The sequence below is a fragment of the Rutidosis leptorrhynchoides genome, chromosome 9, assembly GCF_046630445.1.
Source record: "Rutidosis leptorrhynchoides isolate AG116_Rl617_1_P2 chromosome 9, CSIRO_AGI_Rlap_v1, whole genome shotgun sequence".
Taxonomy (NCBI): Eukaryota; Viridiplantae; Streptophyta; class Magnoliopsida; order Asterales; family Asteraceae; genus Rutidosis; species Rutidosis leptorrhynchoides.
This window is the reverse complement of record NC_092341.1, coordinates 44,563,411-44,587,259: the sequence shown is the minus strand read 5'-3', so window position 1 is coordinate 44,587,259 and position 23,849 is coordinate 44,563,411. Positions and strand designations below refer to the sequence as shown.

Sequence of the window (23,849 nt, the reverse complement as noted above, 5' to 3'; positions counted from 1 at the left end):
ACATACAATACAAATATAAACATGCATGGTAATTTGAAATGGGACTTAAAATCCCACTTTCAAATCAAATATGAAATATTAGTACAACATAATAAAAATATTAAAAATTACATAAAAGTATCAATATTTGAATGTTTAAACATAAATAAATAAAAATCATAGAAATCACCAACGGGAACTATATCAATCTGGATAGGGGTTCCAGTTCATGTCGTCGGTCGGGTTCCATGGTTGGTGATAGGTGTACTGATAGACCTGGTTAGGGTCGTAGAGAGTATATGGTGGTCTCATCTCGGGCTGGTGTGGAGGATAGTAAGCGGGTCGGGTCGGTACGTAGTGATCCTGAGGTGATAGCCGACTCATGATCTGACGCTGATGATAGTCCCATCTATCATGCTGTCGTTGCCTGGAATGCTCGTACTCATTCCGGGCTTGCCACTGCTCGTACCGTCTATATCTCTCCTCGTTTGTCATTTCTACCGCATATACACGCTGGTAGACGTCAGTCATAGCCTCCCTAATGACATCCCTAATGTTATCTGCTTCCTCCATTTCCTCATCTGAACCTCTCTCTACCTGAGGATGATTACCAACATATGGTATTGCCTGATTGCGTCTGCTCTTTAATACCTTAGCACCCTGATAGACCCTCAATCCTAAAGGCTCAACCTGTTCCCTACATACCAAAAGTGGACCCCATTGATCCCTATCTATACCCAAATACTCTCCAATGAGAGTAACAAAAATACCTCCTCCTATTATTCCCCCTTCCTGTATTCCTTCCACCATCTTAGACAAATAAAAACCAACACAGTAAGGGATATTAACAAAGCCTCTTGGGTCTCGAATACACTTTAGGTAAAATAAATCATGTAAAGTCATTTTCTCCTTGTTGTGACCTCTCTGTGTAATCGAGTTAGCCAGAAATCTATGAATTATACGAAGTTCGGCTTTGTTAATATGTAAGTAGGTATGTGTTCCTGCCCGCCCAAAAACATTAAAATCTGACATACGCCTCCAGACGGCGTTAGCATCAAAATTCCTATCTACCCTTTCACCATTATAAATCAAGTTTGTACAATCGGGTAATAGCAATTCAGCGGGCGTATATATCTGTAAAGCCCTGGCCATGTCCAGCATGGACATACTGTACATCCTTCGGCCAAGTATAAATCTAAGAAAACTTCTATCATCTAACCTATCTACATCCGCATTTAACGCTATAGTACTCATAAGCTCAACGCACCATTCCTTATATACAGGCCTACGAATGGTGAATAAAAGTTCTCAATCGGGAAAATAAGAGCTGCCATACCTTTGGATCAAATGCTGTCTAACTGAGTTAACTAGTTGGACCCTTTTCAAAGGCTCCCAATCGATTACCCTCGGCACTTCTACATTTTTCGGTACGAGTTTGAATTTTTTACTTTGATATGTCGGGTAATCTTTCTACCTTCGATCAAATCTCAGATTGGGATGCAACTGTTCTTCATGAATCGTCGGATGTGCTACTATCGGATGCATCGAAAATACTATGTAGGCATCAACATATTCTTGATGTGGATCATAATAAGGTATGTGTTGATCAGGTTGTTGTTGTTGTTCCTGTTGTTGTTCTGGTTCATATTGCATTTCCGGTTCAGGTTCTGGAGCAGGTTGTCTAGATGATGATGATGCACCATCAGTATTGGTAAATCTCTGCAAAACACATTAAACACAAAATTTGTGCATCCAAATATGCATTAGTGTTAGCAAAATAACAAATTAACACAATTACAATAACATGTTTAATCCATAATAAACTTATGCTCATTTTCACAATTTTAACAATTCTACACTTTTTAAAATAAGCATATATGAAAATGTTTACAAAGTTCATAAGCATTCAACTCAAATAACATGTTAAAACAACCATTACTAGCAATTAAACAAGTTTCAAATGACATTTACATCAATTTAATCAAGTTCATGAATTTTAGACCTAAAAAGTCCACTTTAATTCTCAAAAATCATGTTTAGGATCAAAGTTTGGATCATTTAGCTGCGTAAACATGTTACACTACTTAATTTAGCAATAATTCATGATAAAAATCGGCCATAACCTATTTATGTCAAAAAGCTCCAAATTGCTCAAGAACACAAACCCTAGATTCCTAAACATTTTGAAGTTTTTGGCTTCAAATCATGTTAAATAGCATCAATCTAGGTTATACATGCATAATATACTAACAATTTAACTCTAATTACACTAGAAATTAACAAAATCAAATTAGGTAAAATATAGCTCAAGAACACTAAAAATCAAATTTAAAGAGGTTTAGGGGTGAAATTGTTACCCTTCTTGATAAACTTCTTATCAAATTCATGATTATAGCGAGAAATTTGACGAATTATGGTGCAAAATTGCGAATTTTTGAGTGTGTTTGGGGTTAGGTTCGTATATGTGTGTGTGTTTGTGGTGAAGACAGAACAACGAGCTGCTCTTGTATCTGACCAGAAATTAGGCCTCATGCGATTGCATGAGGTTGCAGTGTAAACCCCATGCGATCGCATGGGGCCCTGTTTTTTTTTATATTAAAAAACCTTATACTTTTTAAAACAAATAATTAATAAATTTTAAAAATTTGTTTCTTTTTAGGAGTGAGGGCGTTTCGAATCGTTGTCCTAGTCCGTCTCTCAACAAAATTTTAAAATTGGTCAATTCAAAACGTTGCTTTAAAAGCAAAGATTTTTGAGTTTTTTAAATGTTTTTGGCATACTTTAATTCAATAAGATTAAAAATAATGATAATAAAAGTTCTCGTCCCTCCCTTGGGTAAAGCAATTTCGGTTCAACGACCTAGTTTTCAACTCACGACGAATTTTAAAAATCATATTTTTAACTTAGTGAAATAAAGTAAATTTTTGTTTTTAAATTCACACCAAACTTAAATTTAAAATGCATAAAATTAAAAATTAATATTATTATAATTAAAAATTCACACCAAACTTATATTATATTTACATTTTTATACATACAAACTTATATTAAAAATATTAATTTTTTAAATATTTACAAACTTAAATATATTGATTTTAAAAAAAAAATTACAATATTAATTTAATATTTATATATTAATTTTAAAAACATAGTAAAAATAAAATAAAAAATCTTTTTGGTCTTTTATCCCACTTTAATCAATCAAATATTATCAAAAATATACGCCCCTCTTTTCGGTAAAGTAATTTCGGTTCAACGACATAGTTTTACTCCTGACGAATTTTTGAAATATTTTGGTTTGATTGATTAAAGATATTTATACCTTAAGAATAAACGGTAAATTTCGCAGTGATGTAATAAATTTTTGTATGATATCAATAATTTCGGTTACGCATACCTAATTTTATTGAATACCAATTTAATACTTTATAGCGAACGATTCAGCGTTTATTATCAAAAGGTTAAAAGCAAAAAAATAAAAATAAAAACTGTACATACTTACCTGTGAGAAAGAATTCTCAGAGACCTGCTTTAGCCGACTCATAGGAGAGTCGTGTGATTTGGTTTTCCATAGCTACATAAGCATAACCTCAAATCTTCAATATCTTTTCTTCTAAACATATGAATGGTCCTTCTCTGCATAGAGTAACAAATTCGGTATTTGAATATGTTTGATTGTTTGAACATTTACCTTCATGTGACCATTTTCCGCATTTGTAACATCTTTCAAGGTGTCGTGCTCTTCTTTTTGTTGCGGATTTTGATTTTCCTTTACCAAAATGTATCTTATGATGATCTTTTCTGAGTTCTTTTCTTACTCCGTCCATTTTGGCTCTTATGAATGATACCAGGTCACTCAGAAGTGTGTCATTATTACGTTTAGTAATCATAGCGTGTAGCATTAGACCATGGTTCAGATCAAAGGAATTCTTCATCTCGTAAAACCTAAAAAAAATAAAAATTCAGAATGGAGGGAGAAGACTAGTTCTTTAGGGTCTGCTAGGGAAAGACCATTCGGATTCCATTCTCGAGAACTACACGAAAACAGAATATCTAACTCTAACAGAAATACATATTACCCTAAAAAGATTCGAACCTTCCCACACTTAGTTAGCTGTGGTGTCGAAATTGTGATTAACTTCATCTTCAACTTCCATTAGATTATCTATGTAATGTTTAAATCTGTGACCATTAACCTTAAATTCAATCCCATTTGAATTTATTAATTCTACTGTTCCGTATGGGAAAACTCTTTTGACTATGAATGGTCCAGACCATCTTGATTTCAATTTTCCAAGAAATAGCTTGAATCGTGAATTGAAAAGAAGAACTCTGCCTCCTTCTTTAAATTCTTTTGAACTTCTGATTCTTTTATCATGCCATTTCTTCGTTCTTTCTTTGTAGATTAACGAATTTTCATATGCTTCATGTCTTAATTCTTCTAATTCGTTCAATTGACTTAACCGTAGACGTCCAGCTTCATGTAAATCAAGATTACATGTCTTCAAAGCCTAAAATGCTTTGTGCTCAATTTATACTGGAAGGTGACATGCTTTTCCGTAAACGAGTCTAAAAGGTGTGGTTCCAATTGAAGTTTTGTAGGCTGTTCTAAAAGCCCAGAGTGCATCCTCCAATTTCATGGACCATTCCTTCGGATTTGATCCTACGGTTTTCTCTAGAATACGCTTTAAAGCTCGGTTGGTATTTTTAACTTGTCCACTTGTTTGTGGATGATAAGCGGTTTAGATTTTATGAGTTACTCCATATCTTTTGAGAACTTTTTCAAGTTGATTATTACAAAAATGAGTACCCCGATCACTTATTAAAGCTTTCGGTGTTCCGAACCTAGCAAAAAGACGTTTTAAAAAGTTTACTACAACTCGTGCATTGTTAGTCGGGAGAGCTTGTGCTTCCGCCCATTTAGATACATAATCAATGGCAACGAGAATGTATAGATTATTATGAGATTTTGGAAATGGACCCATAAAGTCAATACCCCAAATGTCAAATACTTCACATACTTGAATGACATTTTGTGGTATTTCATCACGTTGACTTATTTTTCCGGCCCTTTGACAAGCATCACAGGATTTGCAAAGAAGGTGTGCGTCCTTGAAAATTGTAGGCCAATAGAATCCAGCATCGTAAACTTTTCTTGCTGTGAGTTGAGGCCCATAATGCCCTCCTGTTGGTCCTGTGTGACAATGGTTTAAGATTTGACTAGCTTCATCTCCGAATACATATCGGCGTATTATTCCATCGGGACAACTTTTAAACAAATGTGGATCTTCCCAGAAATAGTGTTTTATATCACTAAAGAATTTCTTTCGTTTTTGGTACGACAACCCTTTTTCAAGGAATCCACATACTAAGTAGTTTGTATAGTCTGCAAACCATGGAATTTCACTATAATCTATTTTCAATAGATATTCATCAGGAAAGTTATCTTGTATAGCCGATTCATTCAGAACTTCTAATTCGGGATTTTCAAGACGAGGAAGATGATCAGCGGCGAGATTTTCTGCTCCCTTTTTATCTCGGATTTCAATATCGAACTCTTGTAAGAGTAAGATCCAACGGATTAATCGTGGTTTGGCATCTTGTTTCGAAAATAGGTATCTAAGAGCATAATGGTCGGTATAGACCACCGTTTTAGCTAGAACGAGATATGAACGAAATTTTTCAAAAGCAAAGACAATAGCAAAGGGTTCTTTTTCATTAGTTGTGTAGTTCGTTTGTGCTCCTTGTAACGTCTTACTAGCATAATATATAGGTTGAAATCGTTTTTCAATCCTTTGTCCTAAAACGGCTCCCATTGCAAAATCACTTGCATCGCACATAAGTTCAAATAGTAGATTCCAATTTGGAGTTATCATGATCGGCGCATTAGTGAGTTTTTCTTTAAGAATATTAAAAGATTTGATGCATTTATCTGAAAAGATGAATGGAGCATCCTTTTCTAGGAGTTTATTCATAGGAGTGACAATTTTAGAAAAATCTTTTATGAAACGTCGGTAAAAACCGGCATGCCCTAGAAAACTCCTAACTCCTCTAACATTGGTGGGATGTGGAAGTTTAGCAATTACATCTACTTTACCTCTATCCACTTCAATTCCTTCATTTGAAATTTTATGACCAAGAACGATGCCTTCTTTAACCATGAAATGGCATTTCTCCCAATTAAGAGCTAGATTTGATTGTTCGCATCTAATAAGCATTCGTTCAAGATTAGCTAGACATGTTTTAAATGTATCACCGAAGACTGAAAAGTCATCCATGAAAACTTCCATGCATTCTTCTATCATGTCGTGAAAAATCGCCATCATACACCTTTGAAAGGTTGCAGGGGCGTTGCAAAGTCCAAATGGCATGCGTTTGTAAGCAAAAGTACCATAAGGGCATGTGAATGTGGTTTTCTCTTGATCCTCGGGTGCTATTGGGATTTGAAAATATCCGAAAAAACTATCAAGAAAACAATAGTAACTATTTCCGGCTAATCTTTCCAACATTTGATCAATGAAAGGTAAGGGAAAGTGATCTTTTCTGGTAGCATCATTTAATTTTCTATAATCAATACAAACACGCCATCCTGTTACAGTCCTAGTAGGAATAAGCTCATTTTTTTCATTTGTGATGACAGTCATGCCACCCTTCTTAGGTACGCATTGAACTGGGCTTACCCATGGACTATCAGAGATTGGATAAATTAAACCTACATCAAGCAGTTTAATAATTTCTTTCTTAACAACATCCTGCATATTAGGATTTAGTCTTCTTTGGCGTTGCACATACGTTTTATGACCTTCTTCCATAAGGATTTTATGTGTACAATACGAAGGACTTATTCCTTTAATGTCATGAATCTTCCATGCAATAGCTGGTTTATGGGCTTTTAACACAGAAATGAGTTTAGAGTTTTTATTTTCAGTAAGAGAAGACGATATTATTACAGGTAATTCAGATTCACCATATAAATAAGCGTATTCCAAATGGTTTGGAAGTGGCTTTAACTCTAATGTCGGTGGTTCTTCTATCGATGATTTATATCGATATCTGTCTTCTTCTTTTAGCATTTGAATTTCTTTTGTTGTTGGTTCATATCCATTAGCCATAAGTGTAGCTAACATTTCAGCTTCATTAATTGGTTCGGTTCATTCTCCTAAAGAACATTCTCTCGTTCCTTGTAATTCTGGAAATTCTTCTAATAATTCTACATGTGAATCTATAGTTTGAATATAATAACATGTATCATCTGCAGATTGTGGTTGTTGCATTGCTCTAATATGAGAGGAACTCGAGAATCTTCTTCCATGTCCAGAATAACAAAATCTACTGGAAATACTAAAGTACCAACTTTAACTAGCATGTTTTCCATTATTCCTCTAGGATATTTTACTGATCGATCGGCTAGTTGTATGCTTATTCGTATTGGTTTCAATTCTCCAAGGTCTAGTTTAGCGTATAGTGAATACGACATTAAATTTATACTAGCACCTAAATCTGCCAATGCTTCTATTGAACTAAGACTACTCAGAAAATATGGAATTGTGAAACTTCCTGGATCTGATAATTTTTCCGGTATCTTATTCAACAGCACTGCAGAATAATTAGCATTCATAGTAACAGCCGAGAGTTCTTCCATTTTCTTTCTATTAGTGATTAAATCTTTCAAGAATTTAGCATATCTAGGCATTCCTGATATCACATCAATGAAAGGAAGATTTACATTTATTTGTTTAAACATATCCAAGAATTTGGATTGCTCGGCTTCAAGTCTTTCTTTTCTCATTTTACTCGGGTAAGGAAGTGGTGGTTGGTATGGTTTAACATAAAGTTTTGCCTTAACTGTGTTATCTTCATTAACCTTTTCAACTACCGGTTCTGTTTCCTTATCTTGCTCAGATTGTGGTTCTTGTGTAGTAGGAATAGAATCATTAGAAATTACAGGTATTTCAGGTGGTTTAAGTGTAATACCACTTCTTGTGGTAATGGCTTTAGCTGTTTCATTCCGGGGGTTAGCATTTGTATCACTAGGTAGATTTTCCGGTTTTCTTTCACCTATTAACCTTGCTAGGTTGCTCACTTCTTGTTCCAAATTTTGAATAGAAGCTTGTTGATTTCTAAATGCTTGAGCATTTTGTTCATTGGTTTGTTTCTGAGATGTGAAAAACTGAGTTTGAAATTCAACTAGCTTTGACATCATGTCTTCAAAATTTGACTTTTTATCATCCGTTTGTGGTGATTTATTTTGAAAAATAGGTCTTTGCTGATTGTAAGTATTGTTGGATACTTGTTGATTGCTAGGATCTTGTTGGTTGTTGTATGGAACATTTCAGTTATAGTTCTGATTTTGATTGTAGATCGGTCTTGGCGGTTGATAATTATTCTGATAATTATTTCCAGGCCTTTGGTTCATGTATGAAACATTCTCTCTTTATTCCATTGTTTGTTCAATACTGAGATAATCTTTTGTCAAATGTGGTCCTCCACACTGCTCACAACTAATTCGTATTGAGTGGATATCTTTAGTCATCTTTTCCATTCGTCTCTTGACAGTATCTATCTTTGCGGGAATGGAATCAAAGTCATGGCTAGAATCGGCTCTAGCTGCTTTAGATGATCTAACGATATCTTTTTCTTGGTGCCACTCATGTGAGTGGGAAGCAGTGTTATCAATAATTTTGTAAGCGTCAGTTGCGGTTTTCTTCATAATGGAACCACCAGCTGCTATATCGATGTCTTTTCTTGTAGTGATGTCGCATCCTTGGTAGAATATTTGTACTATTTGACAGGTGTCTAAACCATGTTGCGGACATCCTCTCAATAACTTTTCAAATCTTGTCCACGCTTCATATAGAGTTTCATTTGGCTTTTGTGTGAACGTAACAATTTCCCCTTAAAGTCTTACGACTTTAGATGCTGGAAAGAATTGTTTAAGAAAATTTTCAACTAAAACGTCCCATGTATCAATCGCCCCTTCAGGTAACGATTCTAACCAATCTTTAGCTTCTCCCTTTAAAGTCCAGGGAAATAACATGAGATATATCCGTTCATCCTCCACTTCTCGGATTTTAAATAAAGTACAGATCCTATTAAAAGTTCGAAGATGTTCATTTGGATCTTCCTTCGGCGCACCACTAAATTGGCATTGATTAGTTACCATGTGTAAGATTTGTCCTTTGATTTCATAATCTGGCGCATTAATGTCAGGTTGAGTAATTGCGTGACCTCGGCCAGTGCGTTTAGCTCGCATTCGGTCTTCCATAGTTAGAGGTTCCAGATTCTCCATGATTGAATTTGTTGAATCTGAATCACTAGAGGATTATGATTTAATGGGTTGTTCCTCGACAATCTCCGTTTGAATGATTGGTGGTTCCGGAGGAAAGATTAATGGTTCAGGATCTCTGAATTGTCCTTGAATATCCTCCGGATTCTCAATTGTGAGATCGGGTTCAAAAAATGGATTATCGGAAATTTGAATTGGAGTACTTGGTCGACTGGATGACGATTCTAAAGAAAAATCAACGGCAACAATATTGGCTAGATGTCTTGATCGAGTTACAGGTGGTGAACGTATAAAAGGTGGTGAACGTTTTGCTCGGTGCATTCACTGAATATCCTATTAGTTATAAAAGATAAAAATTATATAAGTTATCAAATTAATAAACTTTTCTGCTTTTGCCCACGTTTCGAATAGTCAAAAGATGTAGCAGGGAGCCAAAACCCTTTAAATCGGAAGCTCACAACTCAGCCACTAACAAATTCAACTATTACTACGAAGCAGAAAATTTTAGATGTCTATCAATTTAACCACTTAAAATAATTCTTCGTCGAAGTTTAAAGAAATTTTAGAGAAGAAATAGAAAATTCTATGTCCTAATTAGTTGGATGAAATAAGAAAGAAAAAGAGCGCGTCGGAAAAACGTCGAAAAATAAAAGGTCGAAAATTAATAAAAAGAACGTAGCGCGTCGAAACTTAAAAGTCTAAAAACTAAGAATTAAAAGTTACGTCTAAAGGTATTAAAGCTTAAAAGGAATTCTATATCCAAAACGGTAATAACTTAAAAAGTACTAAAATTTATAAAACTGCGTCTCAAAATTCTAAAGCATCTAAGTCTTAGTCTAAAGAAAAAGCACTTAAGGGATTTTACGGCAAAGCCTAAAAATAAAAAAAACTATGGCAAAAACTATAACTTAGAACTAATTACGAGCGAAAAATACAAATATTACGCTAAAACAAATAAAAAGATACAAAATATAAAAATAAACTTAAAGTTATAAAAAGTACAATTTTTTTATAAAAATATTATTTTTATATTATTTATTTATAAAAGTATTAATTTTATAATTTATTAAAACTAATTAAAACAAAAAATAAAAATTAAATCTAAAAACTAAATTAATTAATTAATTAATTAACCCTAATTAGGGTTTAGAATAATAATAATAATAATTACTTCATAATTAATGCAGAACTAGGTCAACTTCGGCGTGTCAGATTCAGTCATGCGATCGCATGAGATTGGAGTTAAAACTCCATGCGATCGCATGGTTTAAATTTCCAGGCCAGATTATGGGCTTCAACAGTGATCGGCCCGTAAACTTTTATATATATTTTTTAATTTTTCTGTTTTTAAATTTATATAAAATGTATATATAACTTAAATAAAAATTTAATTTTAAAAACTAAAATAAAAATACTTTTTAACTTTATATATATTTAACAACTCTTAAAAACAAATATATAGATTTTTTTTTAAATTTTCTTTTTAAATTTTTGTATTTTTAAAATTAAAACGTATATTTTTACAACAAATTAACTAAAACTTACTAATTTTTTTTTATAGCGTTGCACTTTCGGCGTTTTAGTGTCCCCGGCAGCGGCGCCAACAATACTTGATGTTATGCGAGGGGTATATGAAATAGTATTAATTTTTACAAGGAAATACTATTAAATACGATACAATTTTACACAAGATATTTATTTATTTATAGAATGGATATACCTAAACCTTGCTACAACACTTATAGGCAGTGTACCTAATCGTACAGTAGTGTAGTTTTTAGTAAGTCCGGTTCGTTCCACAGGGATCTTAGTCAAGTTTAACGCTATATTTTTAAAACTATATTTGTAAATATATAAATATATATAAGTAGTATTATTATTATAAAAGGGGGTTTTTACCGTTTAATGACCAGTTTGTCGATTTTAAAACTTTAGTCGCAGTTAAAACCTAATGTAAAATATTAAAAATAAATCTAACTTAATTTTAAACGTAAAGTGAATAACGATAATGAAATTGCGATAAATAAAAGTGCGATAAAATAAAATTGCGATAATTAAAAAGTACGATAATTAAAAGTGCAATAAATTAAAGTGCGATAATTAAAAGTGCAATTAAATATGAAATAAAGAAATTATGCTTATTTAAACTTCCGTAATCATGATGTTTGACGTGTTGATTTTAGTTTTATTACCATGGGTTAATTGTCCTTTGTCCTGGATTATTCAACATGTCCGTCTGGTTTTTGTCCATAACAGTCCATCAGTCATAAATATAAAGTGCGAGTGTCCTCGTCAAATTATCCTTATATCCGAAGTCAAATATTCCAACTAATTGGGGACTTAAACTATAATTACACCAAGTGTCCTTGTATATAATTCACCCCTGTTTTAATAAGTCCATTAACTATTAATCCATTCTCGTGTCCGGTTAAATGAACGATTATTAGTACTTATAAATATCCCGCCCATCGTGTCAGATCGAGTGTATGTGGTTATTTATAGGTACGTCCAATTGTAAATCTTTATATTAAATTAACAAACTATCATTTAATTAAACAAATATAAAGCCCATCAATAGCCCATAGTCTAATTTCCACAAGTGTCGTTCTTTTGTCCAAACCCCAATTATGGTACAAAGCCCAATTACCCTGTCTTAAATATTTAGCCCAACATCACGATTACTTCGGCTTAAATAAGCATAATAATAACTTAGCTACGAGACATTAATTTAAAAAGGTTGAACATAACTTACAATGATTAAAAATAGCGTAGCGTTACACGGACAGAATTTCGACTTACACCCTTACAACATTCGCTAACATACCCTTATTATTAAAATTAAAATTAAAATTAAAATTAAAATTAAAATTAAAATTAAAATTATAATATATATATATATATATATATATATATATATATATATATATATATATATATATATATATATATATATATATATATATATATATATATATATATATATATATATATACGTTTGAGAGTAAGAAGAGAAAAAGATGTGTTTACATTCGACTGAAACTGCGAAATTTATAGCAATGTGGCCTCACTTTTTGGGTCATGCGACCGCATGGAATTCCCTCTTCCTGGCCATGCGATCGCATGGCCAGCTGGGACAGCTCAACTTTGGTTGTTTTCTTCTTGCCGACGGTTTTATATAATAATATAATATATATATAATTTTAAGAATTAATTATATATTATATTATATTCATGTGCATAGTTGACTTGTAATTTTTAGTCCGTTGCGTCGAGCGTTGAGAGTTGACTCTGGTCCCGGTTCCGGATTTTCGAACATCCTTTCGTACAATTTAATATCTTGTATTTTGCGGCTTGTACTCTTCTAATTTTGAGACGTTTCTCATCAATAATTTGAACCACTTTGATTGTACTTTGTACTTTTGAGCTTTTTGGTCGTTTACGTCTTCAATTCATCGAATCTGTCTTTTGTCTTCACCTTTTATTATTTAAACGAATATCCTTTGTAAATAGAACAATTGCAACTAAAAGCTTGTCTTTCTTGAGGGATAATGCTATGAAATATATGTTCGTTTTTAGCATTATCAAAACCCAATACACTAAACCCTAAACCCTATACACTAAACTCTAAACCCTTAACCCTATATCCTAAACCCTAAACCCCAAATCAATCCTACACACTAAACCTTGCACTACCAACCCTTAACCCTACACATTAAACCCTAAAACCTAAACCATAGATTCTAAATCTAAACCCTAAACTCTAAAACCTAAACCATACACACTAAACCCTATACACTATACCGTAAACCCTATTTCTAAACACTAAACACTAAACCCTAAACCATAAACCATAAAAGCCTAAACCCTAAACTCTATACCATAAATTCTAAAAACTAAACCCTAAACTCTAAAGCCTAAACTCCAAACTCTAAACCCTTAACCCTAAACCCTAAACACTAAACCGTAAACCCTATACGCTAAACCTTAAACCCTAAAGCATAAATTCTAAAATCTCAACCCTAAACCCTAAATCCAAAACTGTAAACCATAATCCGTAAACCTTAAATAGCAATTTCTAAACCTTAAACCATAGTAAATTGAAGGATGTCATCTACTCTAATGTTTAGATCCTTGACAATCTCTTTCCATCGTGTGTTCAAAAGCAGATTATCTCCATCCCATTTCATTTCAATTTGGTCCTGGTAACCTTCGGAAGTGGTAATGAACATCATATGAATTGGTCTATAACTTTTTTATTAACCTGGGTATCCAACCATTTTTTTAATTGACTAATCTCAGGGCGAATACCCACTTTGCGAGCAGTCCGAAGTCATTGCAGACGAACCTCTATGTCCATGAGGGAGAATAACTTTGTGAATGGCAGGAATCGAACCCTTGACCTACACATTGGAAGGTCAAAGTCTTACCATGCCACCACCACCACCCTCATGGTTAATTGGTCTATAGTTATTGTAGTGAGTTTTGACCCACTTAATTGGCAATTTCTGTGAATATAAAAAAAATTATATTTAAGTAAATTTTTATTTGTTAAAGAACATAGTAAAGTATTTTTCCAAAAGAAGTAGTTTTAACAACAATTTACATTGAGCGCTCCATGAAAGTATAAGTATCAGCGGTAACGACAGCAATAAATGATGGTAGTCCTATTGATGAAGTCATGACCCTTAAGTTGTTATCTGTTTTGAAAAAATAGGAGTCTTAACATATATTTAACGAAGCTTAATCACAAATTAGATAGACATATATTTCAAATTGCATAATTTTGTATTGTACTTAATTTTAAGATTTACCAAAAGCATCAAATATGTAATTTACCCATATTTTATATACTTAATACAGTATCTAATGTCTGGTACTTGAATAAAAATAATAATCAAAATTGAAGCTCATGTTTTATTTAATTAAGTTATGCATGTAGGGTATGTTTGGCAAAACTAGTTGTTAGCTGTTAGCGATTAGCTGTTAGCGATTAGCTGAAAGCTGTTAGCGATTAGCTGTTAGCGATTAGCTGTTAGATGTATATAATTGTTTGGCAAAGTAGCTGTAGCTGTTAAAAAAATAAGTAAAATGACAAAAATAGACATTAGAAAAAATAGTTAAATTTCATCATTTTTATTTTAAATTTTGATTTAACAAAACGCAGCCATTAACAAATAACCGAAAACATATATTGTAATACTAAATTATTTTCGACGAGCATTCCATATTAAAGTAGCAATATCGTTACGAACATGTTTCATCTCATTACTTCTTCCTTCAAATATTCCTTCGGCGCTTCTGTCACGGTTACTAACATCAATAAGCTCATCTCGTGGTATGTAATTTGGATGTTGATCAATTATTGCAAACAAAATATCTTCTTGGCTGTTAGTACGGATGTAGTTATGCAACGCAAATGTAGCCGTTATAACATCAATTTGTGTTTGCACACTAAACCTTGGCATTTCACGAAGTATGCGAAATCGTTTCTTCAAAATTCCGAATGACCTCTCAATATAACTTCGTAGAGATGAATGTGAACGGTTGAATGCTTCTTGCATATTATTTGGGGACTCCTTTTGAAATTGGGATTGATGGTATCTTGTCTTGGGATATGGAACAAGGTATCCCTTTCTGTCTGGATATCCTTTATCAACCAAATAATATTTACCTGATAAAAAAGTTTAAACAAATCGTGTTGGAATTTGAAAAAAGTAACATGAATAAATAAAATATATATGTATATTTACCTTCAGGCGGTTGTGGAAAGTTCATTGACTTATTTTGGATTGAGTGCATAAACACACGTGTGTCATGTGCTGATCCCTCCCATCCGACTGATACATATGTAAAACACATATCAAAATCACACGTTGCCATTACATTGAAAGTAGGTACTCCTTTTCTACCAATATAAGGCAGTTGTTGACTCTCTGTGATGCATGCCCTTATATGTGTACCATCGATACATCCGATGCAATTCTAAATATAATTTCAACGTTAGAGACGTAAAAATTTAAATAAATAAAAGATGACCTTAATAAATACATTACCTTGAAATAGGGCATATATCTTTTGTCGTTCATGATTTGAGGTGGTATTAGTTGAAAAGTTGGATCTTTTGGTCTTATAATGTCGCGTGCTAGACCTTGAAAACCTTTATCTCTACCAATAATTGCATTTAGAACCTCATGAAATGCTCGACTAATAGTCTCTCCTGAACGCTGAAAACGCTCCATAACATCTCTATTAGATAACCCCAATGCCAATGTATACATAAATATCCCCACCATCTCAAATGTGGACATTTTATCAGATGACTGCAATCCATAGTTTGTTTCAAGTTCTCCACAGAGTTTCCTAAACAAATCCGGATGCATTCTAAATGCATTTACACATCGTATTGGATGACCATTTAAAACTTCCATCACCCAAGCCTCGCCTGTTAGAGATGATGTCATGCACGGTTCCTTGTATATATACTTATAATAATATGCCGCAACAAGATCATTAGTATAGCACGAATCCAACAACAAATTAAAACAATGTCGTTTGTGTATCTTCTTGCGTATCTCACTATTCATATTAACCCTGTCAACAAATTCATAATACTACTTCAAACCAAATGATATTATGAATATACTTTCACTAGCAATTCATTAACACAAAATATTCGCAAGTAGAAATTTTATATAAAAAATATACCAAATAACATCCAACTAATTTATGTCAATAACACACATAAGAAAAATAAAAATGTTTCAAACAAATTGTTTAAACTCAGAAAAACTATGCTAAAAGAAACTTCAGGGATTTTGTTTTCGTTGCAGCCACGCTAGCCTGGCATTATCACTTCGCATATTGATGAATATTTCTCTTTTCACCGGATCTTCAAATAAATCAATTGCAAACAACCACAAATCCCCTGCTTCTGTCATTAATCCTACATCAACCATCCGGTTAAGCTCACCTACAGCAGCTCCAATAGTAAACTTAGTACTTTCATCAAGTTTGGAAGAATCTGCTTCTAATATCTGTAGAGCACGTTGTTGCACCACACTACTTTGCGCTAAATGGTTCTTAAGCATTAAAGATCCCGTTGATTCTCTTCCTTTACGTTTCATGTTAGCTGGTTTGGGTTTAGTGTTTATTTTAGAAGTCATGTCAAATTTTTTAGCAACCTCACTTGGGACTGGTGCCGATGTAGTTTGTTGAATGGCTTCATTAAGAAGGTTGCTATAGAAATTGGGATCTTCTGTTTCTAAGTCCTCTAGATTTGAAGGTGTGTCATTGTTAACTTGATAATCATTTGCATCAAAAACCATATCAACATCATCATCCACAAGGTTCTCAACATGCACATCATTGATTGTACTTGAATCCATTGAAGGCGCCACACAATTCGACCCACTAGCAACTACATCCCCAAATAACTGATCCCATTCGTCTTGTAGTTGTGCTGATGGTTGATTTCTTCTAATTGCTGCGTATTTAGAGTTTTCCTATACACAATATAATTGTGAATCATTAGTTAAATTAAATTAATTATATCATCATAACTTTATTTGTTGTTAAAATATTAAATAACTTATATTAACTTACCGTAGTTTTAGTTTTCCACCATTCATTAGAACAATTAAGTTGCTTCGTACTTTCATTCCAACCAAGACCAGTCTCTCCGTTCTTCAGTGACTTCCAGAGGTTGTAATCCTTTCTCATACTATCATACTTGTTCTTTAGAGCACATTTACTGTTGAATTTATGTTTTATAGCTCTTTCAAACTCTGGTTGAAGGGATACCCATTTAAATGGAGAAGTTCGACCATGCTTCGTGATATATTTATTTAAGAACTGACAAAATTCCAAAACCATCTCTTTTGTCCAGTTTTCTTTTTTTGCATTCTCAGGTTTTGAGGCCATCTAACAACATGATGAGATTCGAATGATACTTTAATACTTAATTTAAACCAATTGATTATCTTAACCTTATAAAAGCACTGTACACCTAATTCCATTACTGGCGCACGGTAATGGCGGGGGTCAAGGGGGCTGCGCCCCCTTGCGGGGTCCAAGGGGCAGCGCCCCTGGCGGGGTCCAAGGGGCAGAGCCCCTGGCTGGGGCCCCGCTATGAAAAGGACAACTAAATTATCTACCCATTTAGACACGATGACATAAATTGTAGCCTGGTGTTGGTAACCTTGTAGCACTAGTTAGAAGATAAACAAATAAAAATAAAGGGACATGACAAACTGCTCTGCAGAAAGAAGCTAAAAAGGTTGATTAATTTACTTTGAGATATGAAGGAAAGTAATTTGGAGGTGGCAGAATATATGAAGCACAAGTACTTTCTTTACCCTATCAAGTATAAACACTACAAAATCCAATGCATCCAACCAATCGATACCCATTATTTGTGCATCGATACCCATTATTTGTGCAGGTAGCAGAGCATAGAAAAAACTTACATAAATAAAAGACAACAACCAATCTATTTGTGCAGGCCTACACTTTTATTACTATTTTTACTATTCTAATTTTTAAGCACCTACAAAACATTCAAAGGCTAAAGCCTATCAACAACAGATGCTATGAAACGAGATGAGTTGTTTGCACATATTCGCAGATTAACATCTTAAAAGCAGAATTATAATCACAAAATCAACAATCGATGATTAACAATCATGGTTAAACTGTTTTTATTGAGTATTAATCATAATCAAATAATAGCCGCTATCACACAACAATTACGGTTTACAGCATTATCAAGATGAGTAACATGTTAAAAGCAATAGAGCATTCAGAATTGCAGATCAATAGCAACCGATTAAACTCACAACATCATCAACGGACGATTAATAATTGCATATCACAGCGGCATCAATAGAAGATTAAGAATTAGGGTTTACCTCCAAGAACAATTGCAGAGGCGATCGTAATAAAACACACCAGAAGAGTAACGATCCTATTAGGGGAATCGGCTTTTATTAGGGTAGATAACTGATTTACGTGGGAGATTTATGTAATCGTGGGAGGGTTTTTAGGTAATTAAATTCGTGAAAAAGCTCTAGATTATTTCAAACGCTTGTACTAGTAGCGTTTCAAACAAGGGCTTTTTCCCATCTCAAAAAAGATTTAAGCTTTGTCACCAAACCAAGTTTTTTTATTATGCAGGAGCTTTTTTATAAAAACTAAAAGCTAGAATCTCCAAAAATCTCCAATAATCTTCTTGCCAAACATAGCCGTAAAATAACAAATTGTAACAATGATTTAGATTTTCAATGAAGAACAAATATTTTATATTTTCCAAAATTATCCAAAAAAAATCCATTCTTTTAACAATAAACGAATTCAATCACGTGTCAAATCTTCTATATACATCCACATCGATTTTTCAGTTTTTTTTTTTTTTTTTTTTTTTTTTTTTTTTTTTTTTTTTTTTTTTTTGTAATTTAATGAATGAACACAATGTTTGTTACTGAATACTATGAAATCATGCAAACAATTTACTTATTATTATGCTTAACTTATGATCCATGTTATTATACATATAAATTTATCTTTAATCCAAATAAAAAAATTAAGATACCGTAGTATAAACCCTAACAAATGTTACAATGTTTTTAGAGTAACGATTAACCTATAAAGCACAACTGTATGAATTTTAAGTATAAGGAAATAATACGAAGAAAAGAAATCTAAGAAAGATACGTACATATGCGTCGTTATCGGAGTAGTTTCTTCCGGTAATGTATTGTGGTTGTCTAGAATTTTAATAGAGATGAGAATTTCTAAAGCATGACGATTGAAACAATTGAATTAGAAAAATGATGAATACCCGTAATCGATTGTGACGGTGGAGATGGCAATAGCGGCGGCAACAGAAATGACGATAGTCGTGGCAAAGGGTTAGTTGTTCATCACAGTTAAAGGATTCAAAAGGGAAAAAACTAATTGGAGATGATTTTGGATAAGTCCAATTGCAGATGAAATAAGGAATTGAACATGATATTAGATGAAGAAGATGAACGTGAGAGGAACCAGACATGAAGAGTGGAGTAAAATCATTCAAGATTTGAGAAAATGAAAGGTATTAGGTTATCCGTGTTGATTATCCATTATTTGTAATCAAAATTTGCAATGAAGTACAAATGTATGTTGTATCAAATTACAACCATTGTCCAATGTGTATGTTGCTTGGTCTTTGACCAAAGCAGTCAACATTTGTCAAACTCTCATGATAATGAAATTGAAACGATCCGAATAGTTTTCTATGCTCACTGTACAGTTCGACCAAAGTAGTCACTATGTACGCTCATTGGACATTGACTAATCAACATTTGTCAAACTGCATTTTGCCATGAAGTTTTTACAACATTCTCAAATCGCACTAAACATTCCTTAAATAAAATTTCAAATTGGTTTCATACAATTATATTAAGTAAATGCATATATTTTCGTTGTTTTTTTCTTTTTCTTTTTTTTTTATGCTTGAAACAATAAGTTATAAGCTGAGACTTGCAAAACTAATCTCAAGTTGTATCTTATACCCAAATACACTGCCAGGTAGTATTTTATACCCAAATACACAAACACTATTCTCTTATAACATTAATACCCAAATACACAAACACCATTCTCTTCTGACATAAGTTATGATACACGATCATTTTAACACATTTACGATGTATGTTTGAGTTATAAGTTCAAATTAAGTGGACGACATTGATGGTTGGAATTTGGTGACCATACTTATAAGTTCAAATTAGAAAGAGTGTCCAATAAGTTTAAAGTAAAGGAAACATAAAAGTAAAAGCCCAAAAATTCAATAAACCCACCCGTAGTGCAAAGAATTAATCAAATAAATTCTTATAATAATACTTTAAAAAACTCATAGGTCTGCATACTCAAAAACATGTCCAAAATAGTGAATAAATTGTACGATCGAGTGAATTTGAGCCAGAAGAAAGAAGTAAGAATCAAATTAAATAAATCACACACTCTCATGAGATTAGAGTTTGAGGATAATGTCATCGCGAAAACGTCATAAGATTCACAGCCACCACCAAGATGACTCGGCAAATCTTTAGAAGCCTCAGACTCACTCCAACCATCAGACCATGAATGACTTTAACCCAACCTTTTAGCGTTGATCGACTTGTAAGGTGTTTTTGAGCGATTTGTAAAGTATGCTGATAAATTTAATCTAATGGTTGAGGCTCCTATTCATAACGCTCAATCTAGCAAGAGCTACCATCTTCAAATCAGGCATAATTATTAGCAACCTCCAAATATATTAAAACTTCTAAAATTGTAAGTTCAACTGAAATAAGGACAGGATATTTATATTTGTATATCAAGAATTAAGAAACTATTATAGCAATTTAGTTCTCATAATCAATAAAGCATAGTTGATACAATACTATACTCCGTATAACTCAGCTCAGACCACCTATTATGCATAGCCTATTATGCATTCTACCTGCCTAAGACATATTGATTATGCACATAAAAGCAATAACAACAAGCCTATAAAATCCGTATACCAAATAATATAATATCACGCAATAAAATTATAGTTCAAAAAATCATAAATAAAAGTATAGGGCTAACATACCGTGATTGTTTAAACGCTAAGACTGAATCGAATGTGATGGTACCCTGATTGTTTATCTTCAAGATGCTAATCTTGTTCATCCTGAAATTAGGGCTAACATCAGAGATCATACAAAAAAGACATCGTAAACTCTGATTGAGGTTTTAGTGGTGGAACTATGGTCGTGGTGTCACAGAGAGAGTATTTTGTTATGAGTCAAAATTAGCTGGTTAAAAGTCAACTGTAAATAAGAATAAAGGGAAGTCCAGATCACGTGACCGGCACATGAGACTTAACTGTACTTAACGTGTTGGTGACGGGGCTGTTAGTGTTAACAGAATCTCAACAGATTCTGTTAGATCGTTGATGGAAGTTAGGGCAAACGAGTTTAAGAAGTCAATTGAACTTCATTTCAGCTTAGTTTTTCATTTTTCACTCGATTGTATAATCAAGTTCTCCCAATTTCTTGTAATTCAATTTTCATTACTTGTAATTCAATTTCGATTCAAGTATCGAATTGCAATTCAATTTCGCAAGCTTCGATTGTTCTAAGCTGTCAGGTTGAATTGAGATTAGTTGAAGTTAATTACTTAGACTAATCATAACATTGGTATCAGAGCGATTTCCTGAGAATTAATCGTTTCTTTTTTGATTAAGGTGAAGGAATGGTAGCGGCAACAAGAAACAACGCAGGCGGTACCGGAGAAGACGCCGGAATTGAAGCCATAAGAGCTTCAATTGAGGAGTTGACTCACGCCGTAACTCAAGTGAATGGACGAATTAACAGAGTTATAATGCAACAACAATACTTGTCCGATGACGTTCAACGAATTAGGAATGGAGAAGGTATGAATCCTAGAGGTCATGTACAGTTGACTCGCTTGACTAAGCTTGAATTCCCAAAATTCGAAGGAGATGATGTTAGAGGCTGGATCTACAAATGTAAGCAGTTTTTTGAGGTAGATAAAGTTGAAGAAACAGAGAAGGTCAGAATTGCATCGATTCACATGTATAAGAGAGCATTGAGTTGGCATCAACAATTTGTACGGATTAATGGTGAAGAGGTGGATTGGACTGTTTATGAAGAAGCGGTATTGAAAAGATTTGGTACTACTGTAGAAGATCCACTATCTGAACTCAAAAACTTAAGGCAAATTGGATCTGTTGATGCTTACTTTGATGAATTCGAGAGGTTATTGAATAAAATTGAAGTAAGTGAAAAGCATGCTATTAGTTTGTTCTTGGCTGGATTGATGAAGGAGATTGAGCTTTCAGTAAGAATGTTCAAGCCAAGGACACTTGAAGATGCTTATTGTTTAGCAAAATTACAAGAGGATACTATAGCTGTTTCCAAAAGAAGAAGTACTCCTCTGCTATCAACACCTAGATCAACCTTCATTGCAAAGAATAACACTTACACACCTGCAATGACAAACACTGTAAGTCAACCTACTGCCAATAACCAGTTAGCACTACCTATAACTCCATACAATGCTGCCACAAAAAATGGTAGTAAAAGGCTAACTCAGAAAGAAATTGAAGAAAAAAGGGCAAAACACTTGTGCTTTTACTGTGATGAGAAATATTCAACAAGCCATAAGTGTAGTGGACAGCTGTATACCCTAGAGGTTGTTGGTAGTGAAGTCATAGAAGAAATAAAGTGTGTGGATGTTAATGAGAATGATGGTGAAGTTGGTACAGGTTTGTCTACATTAGGTGAATTCAGTTAACCACACATATCATTGAATGCTTTAACAGGAGCTAATACTTATCAAACCATGAGAGTGACTGGCAGTGTAAATAAGTACAAGGTGCACATTTTGATAGACTCTGGTAGCACTCATAATTTCTTAGATTATGAGACTGCCAAAAGGTTAGGGTGTAAATTGAGTACAACTGCACCAATGCAAGTCATTGTTCCTGGTGGGAGTAAGCTGTTGACAACAAGTGGTTGTGATAAAGTAGTTTGGGTGATTAATGGTGCTACTTTTTCAAGTGATATGGTATTAATACCATTGGGAGGTAGTGAGATGGTTTTGGGAATACAATGGTTGAAAACATTAGGTGATATTAAATGGAATTTTGATGAGTTGACCATGTCATTCAAGTATAAGGGCAGTAAGGTGGAATTAAGGGGAACAAGGAAGTCAAAGTTGCAGTGGATGGAGGCAAAAAGGATACCAAATGAAGCACAATGTGCACAAGCTCAGTTGTCATCAATGATATTATGTGTGTACCCTGTTACCATCTACCACATGAATCAAGCTGTAGCTGTCAAAGAACTCCCATTGCCTAGTGTGATAGAAGAAGTTCTGGTCAACTATGAAGATGTATTTGCTATGCCAACTAAGCTACCACCCCAAAGAAAAAAAGATCATAGAATTCCTTTGAAGGAAGGCACTCAACCCATTAATATTAGACCTTATAGGCATCCACCTACTCAAAAAGATGCTATAGAAGCCATGGTTGCTGAACTGCTGGAGTCTGGAGTAATAAGGGCAAGTCAAAGTCCTTATGCAGCTCCTATTGTGATGGTTAAAAAAAAGATGGAACCTGGAGGATGTGTGTGGATTATAGAGAACTTAACAAGCATACCATCAAGGACAAATTTCCAATTCCAATCATTGAGGAGCTTATAGATGAATTGGTGGGTTCAAAAGTCTTTTCAAAGCTGGACCTAAGGTCAGGATACCATCAAATACGCATGTTTGAAGATGATATTGCCAAGACTGCTTTCAAAACACATGAGGGCCATTATGAGTTTTTAGTAATGCCATTTGGCCTTACTAATGCACCATCAACATTCCAGGCACTAATGAATGAGGTATTCAAGCCCTTTTTGAGAAAATTCACACTTGTCTTCTTTGATGACATACTTGTTTATAGTGCCACTTTGGAGGAACATGTGCAGCACTTAACCCTAATACTGGATACTATGCGTGCTCATGAGTTGTATGCTAAGAAGAGTAAATGTGTTTTTGCTACTCAAAG

General features: G+C 33.6%; 3 protein-coding genes across 3 annotated transcripts; 1 reads left to right on the top strand and 2 right to left on the bottom strand.

Moving 5' to 3' along the window:
• Nucleotides 1-14,469: 14,469 nt before the first annotated feature.
• Nucleotides 14,470-15,848, bottom strand: LOC139865764 (uncharacterized). The gene is made up of 3 exons (XM_071853863.1): nt 15,319-15,848; nt 15,016-15,247; nt 14,470-14,936 (listed from the first exon to the last, which is right to left on the bottom strand). The coding sequence occupies exons 1-3, from the start codon at nt 15,724-15,726 to the stop codon at nt 14,470-14,472; spliced, it is 1,107 nt and encodes a 368-aa protein (XP_071709964.1). The 5' UTR covers nt 15,727-15,848.
• A 95-nt stretch (nt 15,849-15,943) lies between these two features.
• Nucleotides 15,944-17,355, bottom strand: LOC139867650 (L10-interacting MYB domain-containing protein-like). Its single transcript, XM_071856016.1, has 2 exons — nt 16,868-17,355; nt 15,944-16,767 (listed from the first exon to the last, which is right to left on the bottom strand). Exons 1-2 carry the CDS (start codon nt 17,183-17,185, stop codon nt 16,072-16,074), a joined length of 1,014 nt encoding a protein of 337 aa, XP_071712117.1. The 5' UTR covers nt 17,186-17,355; the 3' UTR covers nt 15,944-16,071.
• Nucleotides 17,356-21,523: 4,168 nt separating this feature from the next.
• Nucleotides 21,524-23,497, top strand: LOC139867992 (uncharacterized). Its single transcript, XM_071856335.1, has 2 exons — nt 21,524-22,559; nt 22,617-23,497. The coding sequence occupies exons 1-2, from the start codon at nt 21,524-21,526 to the stop codon at nt 23,495-23,497; spliced, it is 1,917 nt and encodes a 638-aa protein (XP_071712436.1).
• Nucleotides 23,498-23,849: the final 352 nt, after the last annotated feature.

Bases quoted from the DNA above. Each gene is read 5' to 3' on its own strand.
- LOC139865764 (XM_071853863.1), bottom strand. From the start codon at position 15,726: ATGACATCATCTCTAACAGGCGAGGCTTGGGTGATGGAAGTTTTAAAT. The intron at 15,248-15,318 runs GTAATGTATTTA...AATTATATTTAG, and splicing joins GATATATGCCCTATTTCAAG to AATTGCATCGGATGTATCGA. The intron at 14,937-15,015 runs GTAAATATACAT...CTTTTTTATCAG, and splicing joins CTTTCCACAACCGCCTGAAG to GTAAATATTATTTGGTTGAT.
- LOC139867650 (XM_071856016.1), bottom strand. From the start codon at position 17,185: ATGGCCTCAAAACCTGAGAATGCAAAAAAAGAAAACTGGACAAAAGAG. The intron at 16,768-16,867 runs GTAAGTTAATAT...TATTGTGTATAG, and splicing joins GGTGGAAAACTAAAACTACG to GAAAACTCTAAATACGCAGC.
- LOC139867992 (XM_071856335.1), top strand. From the start codon at position 21,524: ATGGTAGCGGCAACAAGAAACAACGCAGGCGGTACCGGAGAAGACGCC. The intron at 22,560-22,616 runs GTTTGTCTACAT...ATGCTTTAACAG, and splicing joins TGATGGTGAAGTTGGTACAG to GAGCTAATACTTATCAAACC.